Here is an 8,094-nt window from a genome sequence, read left to right as displayed (position 1 = left end):
TCCCCTCAGCGGCGCCCGGCCAACGCCGAAAGGACACCGAGGGCGGAGGAGGAGGAGGAGGCGGCCCCAACGGCCCGCGGCCCGCTTCGTTTTTGTTTAGCCTAGCAACCGCCTCTCCCGCCCGAGGGAGCCCGAAGGAAGGGCGGCCGGGGAGCAGCTGCTTTCCTTCCCCTCGCGACCAGAGAGAGACCCGGGGCAGAAGGGGGCTTTATGAAAAGTGGCGACGGCAGCAGCGGCACTCCCTCATTTTCTGTGAGGAAAACGGTGGCGTTTCCTATTTTTCCCCTTAGTTTCTCTGACGAAAACGATGGCCTTTCCTAATTTTTTCCTGAGGAAAACGGCGCCTCCTTATTTTCTGGAAACGGTGGTGTTTCACATTTTTTTTGTTTCTGAGGAAAACGGTGGCGTTTCCTAACTTTCCGCCAGGGAAACACCCCTCCCCCGTTTTCTCTGAGGAAAACGCCCCCCCCGCCCCGCCCCCCCCCCAGTTTATCTGAGGGAAACGGTGGCGTTTATACTTTTTTTCTGAGGGAAACGGCGGCGTTTCCTAACCTTTTTTCCCCAGGGGCCCGCCATGAAGGTGTCGGTGCTGGACCTGGGCACGGCTTTCGCCAAGCTCTTGAAGCCGGCCGCCCCTCCTCCTCCTCCGAAGCCGCCTTCCCCTGCCGCCCTTCTTGCGAAGCCCCTCGGCGGCGGTGCCAATGGCGGCGGGGTTTGGGCGTCCCCTCCGGGCAAAGCGATGCTCTTCCTGACCCTCCCCGACATCGGCGAGGAAGGGGCGACCGAGGCCGAAGCCCACGAAGACGCCTGGCTCCCCAGGCGAGTAGCCCAGGAGGGCGCCAGCACCAGCACCAGCCCTGAGGCTGAGAGAGGGTGCCTCGCCCAGAGGTCAACCAATGGGTTTTATGGCTAAATGAGTTCCTTCAGAGGAGGTTTGCCGTTGCTGAGGCCGAGAGCGTGTGACTTGCCCAAGGCCTCCCAGTGGGCTTCATAGCTAAATGAGTTTCTTCAGAAGAGGCTTACCCTTGCCTTCTTCCTCTGAGGCTGAGAGCGTGTGACTTGCCCAAGGCCTCCCAGTGGGTTTCCATGGCTGAACAGGGATTCGAACCCTGGATCTCCAGAGTGGCAATCCCACACTCGAACCACTATACTTTACTCCTGGTACTGCTTAACTGAAGGTATGCAAAGGCATCTTGTAGCAAAAGAAGTTGGCAGCATGAGCTTTCCTAGATGTCAGCACACTTTTCTAGATGCATCTGAGGAAGTAGGCTCATGTCTAGGAAAGCTCATGCTGCCAACTTCTTTCCTTCAGTTAGTCCCAAAAGGTGCCACGAGAGCCCTTTGCATACTGATTTTTCCAGGCTAATAAGGGTGCGTCTAGACCGGCCATTCCCAAACTTTGGTCCTCCAGGTCTTTTGAACTCGCGCTCCCATCTTGGCCAACAGTCAGGAATTCTGGGAGCTGAAGCCCAAAACATCTGGAGGACCAAAGTTTGGGATCCACTGGTCTAGACTGTAGAAATAACGCAGTTTGACGCCATTGTAAGTGGTGCAGCTCCATCCTGTGGTGGGAGATGTAGTTTTACAAGGTCTTTAGGTGCCTCTGCGAAAGAGTGCCGATGCCCCACCAAACTACAAATCCCAGGCTTCTGTGGCATGGAGCTGTGGCAGCTGAAGTGATGTCACACGGCATTATTTCTACAGTGTAGAAGCACCCTGAGAGAGAGAAGTTGCAACATTAGCTTTCTTTGACTGACTTAGTTTAGGCAAGTTTATGCTATCTGTTTTTTCCAGGTAAGTCCCACAGGTGCTGTAAGATCCCTTTCCATATGAAGCCGAAGACACTACTTTTAACTGCTGCGGCTCCATTCTTCAGAGTCCTGGGATTTGTAGTATTCGTGTTCCCCAGCGTTCTTTGGCAGATAAGGCCAAAGACCTTGTAAAACTACAAACCCCAGGATTCCATAGATTGGTGCCACAGCACTTAAAGTGGTGCCAAACTGTATTATTTTTACGGTGTAGATGCACCCTGAGTTGTGGGTAACTACATGGTAAACTTTTCATGTGTATTGTCTTACCAAGAGGTAGTGAACAGCCACCTCTCAGATGTTGTTGGGTTTATGTTCAGATGCAGTGATAGGATAGCTTTTGTGAAGTCGAAGGCTTTCATGGCCGGCATCCTTCGTTTCTCTTCTCTGCAGATGCCAGCCACAGATGCTGGCGAAACGTCAGGAATAAACTCTTCTCGAACATGGCCACAGAGCCCCCAAAACCCACAAAAAACCATGGATACCTTTTCCTTCCTACTTGGGAGGAATTAAAAGTGGTCTTGTTGTGTAAATTGGTAAACTAACGATTAAACCATCAGTGTTTGTAATGGTTCAGAGAACATAAGAGGACCGGCCCAGTTTGCAAATCATCCTCTGGATCTGGACTCATGTATGTTCCAGGATAGAGTTCTCTATTTAGGAACTGACTATTTAGCTTAGCATTTGGATTTGGGGGATTGCTTGCGTTTCTCAGTTATATGAAACAAGACATTTATTACAGTAGTTTCTTTCTCGTTTTCTTTATGCATTATAACACACCTCTAATATTGTGAGTGTAAGTGTACTCTTTAAATGACGCATGCATCCTAAAAGGTTGGAAGCTGCACCAAAGCCATGCTCCAGTCCTAAGGACTGGAAGACAGCTTTGGTGCAGCTTCTGGCCTTTTCAGATGCATGTCTCATTTAAACAGCATACCTCCAAAGTTACCTGAATCAGCTTTATTTTGGCCTGTTCAGACCCTGAGTTACAGCAGGTTCAGTTTCCACAAGCATTCCTCTCTCCTTTCACACAACTTTTATAATCTCTACTAAAAGAGTTTGGCTTTAAGGCTTCCAATTAGTGACCTCTGACCATTCCTGAATTGTATGAATGGCAGTCATACATTTTTGTTCATTCTGATATTTTCTCCACTTGGTATGATAAGGAGAGGGATTTATTATTTACATGTTGTAGTTTCAAAATCAATTCTAGAATTTAAAGTGTGAGTCTCGCAACATAAAGTTGAAAACATACGTTCTGCAGAATGCTTATTCAGGTCTGTAAGACTGCCTTTCAAACACTTTGCTTAAGTGTTTAAGCAAACCAAGGTCTTTTTTATCCATATTAGAAAGGTATTGAACTTGTATTGTCTGCCTCTCAAAAAGCAAAAGATACACAAGAAGGAATAAGATCTGCCTCTTGGAAGAAGAAAGGCTATACTTTCACATTAGCATTTTTTTTAATTAGACAATTCCACTTAAGCTTTTAGAAGAAAAAGCCCTAATGAAATATTGATCATTACAATCTTCCTTACCCTGAATTCCAATTCAGGTTTACCTGGTCTCCCAAATATACTATTTACTTCAGTTGTTATTCAGTCATGTGTGGGATGCGTCTGCTTCTCTGGGTATGAAAACCTTTTAAAAGATCTCCTGCAGTTTATTGAACTGGGTACGAACTGTGAGGTTAGAAAGTATGATAATTTTAGTTTTACAGAAGTGAAATTTCAAATGCATCCTTATTAAAAAGAAAACAATATTATAACTAAAGAGAAAACAGTACAGACCGCTGAATCCTATGATACCTAGCTTGCATGTATGTCAGTTTTTATCATCTGAGAAGCAGGAAAAAGTGCAAACAGAAACCACAGATTTTGTCATGAACAAAATAAAGTATTATTTGAACAGTCTCATACAGTCACGCTCTCAAGGATTAGGTTAGCCACATACTTGGATACAAAGGTTAATTTCAGCATTGAAAATACTGAACTGTTTAATAGTGTGTTATCATCACACACACTTATGATATACGGGCTGCTGCAGGCCCCTCATGAATATCGTAACACATACTACTAGACGCAGAAATGCATCTTGGGTCTGAGTGCTGTGTGTTTCTTCAGTATGATGATTGAGCGACTTTTAGATAAAAACCTTCTTACTAGAGTTAATGGTATTTTGTCATAAAAAGCATACTCTGTATTTGTGTGTGTGTGTTGTGTGTGTGTTGTGTGCCTTCAAGTTGTTTCCAACTTGTTGTGACTCTAAGGTGAACCTATTGTTGGGTTTTCTTGGCAAGATTTGTTCCGAGGAGGTTTGTGTGACTTGCTCATGGTCACCCAGTGAGTTTCATGGCTGAGCGGGATTTGTGCCATGGTCTCCAGAATCCCAGTCCAGCACTCAAACTACTATGCCATGCTGGCTCTGCTACACATTCCTGAAGAGGAAATACTTAATTGGAGATGGGCCCTTCCCATGTTCTCTAAAGTTTCCAGTTTTTCCACTGTAACAATTGAAAAATTGTCTTTGAAGCAAAAATGAGAGAAAATGTCCTCTGCCCCAATATAACTCTCCAGGCATTCTTAGATCTATTCAAGACAGATAAGTGTCCAACCTAATTTGAAAATGTGTGATGGCTTTCATAAAAAGTGTGATACCCATTCCAAGTAGGTGTTGGTGACATAGCACAAGTTCATTCTTATACATTTCTTCCCTGTAATTACAACAATTTGTAGCCTCAGTGTGCAAGTGACTTTCCACAGTATTTAATAGAGGAACCAGTTTAAGAGATATGCATCTGTGTTTGAATCAGGGCATCAAACAGCAAGTGTTTAGGGGACAAAAACATGATAGACGTGATAGATAAATAGATAGATAGATAAATTATTATTTGAAGTGAGTTCTCCCTTCTCATGATGTGCCTGAAGTATGACAGCCTCAGTTTTGTCATCTTGGCTTCCAGGGAGATCTCTGGCTTGATTTGCTCTAGGACCCATTTGTTTGTCGTTTTGGCTGTCCATGGCATTCTCAGCACTCTTCTCCACCACCATATCACAAATGCATAGATTTTCTTCCTGTCTGCTTTCTTCACTGTCCATCTCTCACATCCATACATGGTAATAGGGAATACAGTGGTTTGCACGATTCTCACTTTTGTGTTTAGTTCTATATCTTTGCATTTTAGAATCTTTTCTAGTTCTTTCATAGCTGCTCTTCCCATTCTTAACCTTCTGTTTTCCTGGCTGCAGTCCCCATTTCTATCAATGTTTGACCCCAGGTATGGGAATTCTTTTACCACGTCTATTTCTTTATTGCCCAGGTTGAATTTGTCAAGATTCTCCGTTGTCATTATTTTTGTTTTCTCTGTGTTCAGCAATAGGCTTGCCTTTGCACTTTCTTCCTTGATCTTTCTTAGTAGTTGTTCCAGATCTGGGTGGTTTTCTGCTAGTGTTATGGTGTCATCCGCATATTTTAGATAGTTGATATACCTTCCTCCCTCTTCCATGTCCAAGCCTGCTTTTCTTACAATATGTTCTGCATATAAGTTGAATAGGTAGGGTGATAAGATGCAGCCTTGTCTGACCCCTTTGCCAACTGGGAACCATTCTCTTTCTCTGTGTTCTTTTCTGACAGTGGCCTCTTGTTCTGAGTACAGATCCCTCACCAGGACTGTCAGATGTGTTGGCATTCCCATGTCTTTAAGGGCTTTCCATAGCTTTTCACGATCTATGTACTGAAAGGCTTTGCTATAGTCTATAAAGCACATGCTGTTTTTCTTTTGAAATGTCCTGGTGCATTCCCTTAGCCATTATGCACTGAGTTTGCACTGTGGTCTTTAGTGTCTCTTCCTTTCCTGAACTCTACTTGAACCTCTGGGGTTTCTCTCTCTATCTGTGGTTGGAGGCTATGTTGCAGAATTTTGAGCATAATTTTGCTTGCACTGGAGATTAGTGTTATGGTCCTATAGTAGCTCCAGTCCTTTGTGTCTCCATTTTTGTGGATGGGTGTATATTGATCGTTTCCTATCTGTTGGCCATTGTTTTATTTTCCATACCTGTTGACATATTTTGGTTAGCACTAGAGTTGATTCTGTCAATGTGGATTGAAGCAGTTCAATTGGAACATCATCTGTTACTGGTGATTTGGGTTTTGGTTTTTTTTGCCATTTTTCTTATTGCAACTTCCACCTCACTTTTTAGAATTTGGGGTTCATCTTCATATGACTCTTCGTCCCATATGTCCTTCATTTTGTCTTCTCTTTTATATAGCTTTTTTGTGTATTGCATCCAACTGTCATAGAGCATCCCAGTCTTTGGTTTGAATTTTCCTTTGATTTCCTAGATCTTGTGGAATAGGTCTCTTGCTCTTCCCTTTTTGTTGTTGTCTTTTGTTTCTCTGCACTGGTCATTGTAGTAGGGGTTTTTTTTTTATCTTTTCACACTAGCTGTTGTACTGTTGCATTTATGGTTCTTAGTTTGTTCCTATCTCCTTTTTGTTTTTCTTCCCTTCTTTCCTTTATTGCTTTGAGAGTTTTATCTGTCATCCATAGTTTCTTCTCTTTCTTTTTGGCTCTTGAAAGTGTCTGTCTGCATTCTTCTTTTATTATGCCTCTGGCATCAGACCATACTTCTTCTGGTTCTCAGTCTATTATGCTAAGTAGTGCAAATCTGTTCTTTATATTGTTGCTAAATTCTCTTGAGATACTGTTTAGATTATATTTTAATATGATGACTGGTTTTGTTTTCTTATTGAGTTTTACTTTTCTTTTTGATATGAGTAATTCATGATCTGTGCCACAGTCAGCGCCTGCTCTAGTCTTGGCTACCAGAATAGAGCTTCGCTATCTCTTACTTCCAGTTATATAATCTATTTGGTTTTTGTGTTGACTATCTGGTGATGTCCATGTGTTTAGCCTTCTTTCTGGTTGTATGAAAAATGTGTTAGCAATGAGTAGTTAAAGTCCAAAAAATCTGGATGACCAAAGACTAAGAAATACTGGTCTAGTGCAGTGCTACTGAGAGTGATAGTTGGATGTTGCAGATCCCTGAACCATTGACTGTCAGCCACTGCTATATTTCCAGGAGAAAAAGCAATAATGGTAATTAATGAGCACAAATGTAGTGCCAGTCCCTGGGAGAAAAAAACTTACCAGTCTTCCACATCAGATGACCTGAGAAACACCAGTCTAGTATTTGTAGTTAAACTTAACCATGGATAACTGTGGTTAATCTACAGTACAGTATAAAACAAGTTTCATAAATAGTAGTTTGAAACTGGCTTGATTCAATAAAACCTGGTTAAGATTACCTACAGCAGTGGTTCCCAAACTTTGGTCCTCCAGATGTTTTGGATTTCATTCCCAGAATTTCCCATTGTTGGCCAAACTGGCCAAGGCTTCTGGGAATTAAAGTCCAAAACACCTGGGAAACCAAAGTTGGGGAAACACTGATCTACAGATTCACATTAGGATCGACATTAAAGTCCAGATAATTAACAATGGAAGAGAGAGCTTCCAGTCTCCAGTCTGTGGCCTTGATGTAAAAAGTCAGAACTTGGAAAAGCTACTTTTAAATTACTTTTTGCTTTTACTGACCATATTGTTTGAAGAATTCTGGGGCTTTTGTAGTCCATGGTCTAAATCAAATTGCTAGTATCAGCTGGAGGAAAGTCATTGACTCAGCTGGTATACCTGGTATGCCAGTGGCCATGTAAATCCAAATAATCAGTAGGACTAGTCCAGTTAGAACCAGCCATTGGATTATAGTCCCCAAAATAACGTTTCCAAGCTCACAGTTCTGAAAGAAGATTATCTCATGTAACAATAAACTGTACCTCAATATAATGTTTCAGTGAGACTTGGGTTTAATCACTTACAGTTTCTATGCACATAATTTATTCACTTATTTCATACATTTATATCCTGTCCTTAACGGTGCTGTGATGACTTGGGTCAGATCCAAAAGTATACAGGAGCCAGTATTTTCACTTCTCCCTGCTAGCCCACTTTTCCTTGTCTCTTTCTGGCACCCACACTTCTTTTTCTTTTTCTCCTTCCAATCTGCTGAGGCAGAGGCAGATTGTTTCTGTCAGAGGTCTGAACATTTGCAGAGTGGTTTGGAAAGAAGGCAGCAGATTGCCCATCTTTGGTGTTTAGAACTGTATAGTCCCCTGAAGGACAGAGACATATTCTGTCTTTGTGAAGTAGTGGTTATAATTATTTGGGGAAGGCTGCTTTTGAGCAAAGATCCCTCCATCTCTGATTTAGAGGTTGACCCCAGAATCTTGAAAA

General features: G+C 42.7%; 1 protein-coding gene across 1 annotated transcript in view; it reads left to right on the top strand.

Annotated features, from left to right (window-relative positions):
- The first annotated feature begins 562 nt into the window (after window positions 1–562).
- FAM149A (family with sequence similarity 149 member A) overlaps window positions 563–8,094 on the top strand; it is a 58,698-nt gene continuing 51,166 nt past the window's right edge. The window contains exon 1 of the mRNA XM_089525345.1: window positions 563–819. Within this exon, the coding sequence (XP_089381471.1) occupies window positions 575–819 (245 nt within the window). The 5' untranslated portion in view covers window positions 563–574. The remainder of the gene's footprint in view (window positions 820–8,094) is intronic.

Source organism: Sceloporus occidentalis, unplaced genomic scaffold, assembly GCF_023333645.1.
Source record: "Sceloporus occidentalis isolate IW3139 unplaced genomic scaffold, rSceOcc1.0.p SCAF_5, whole genome shotgun sequence".
NCBI lineage: Eukaryota > Metazoa > Chordata > Lepidosauria > Squamata > Phrynosomatidae > Sceloporus > Sceloporus occidentalis.
This window is presented reverse-complemented; position numbering and strand designations above follow the sequence as displayed.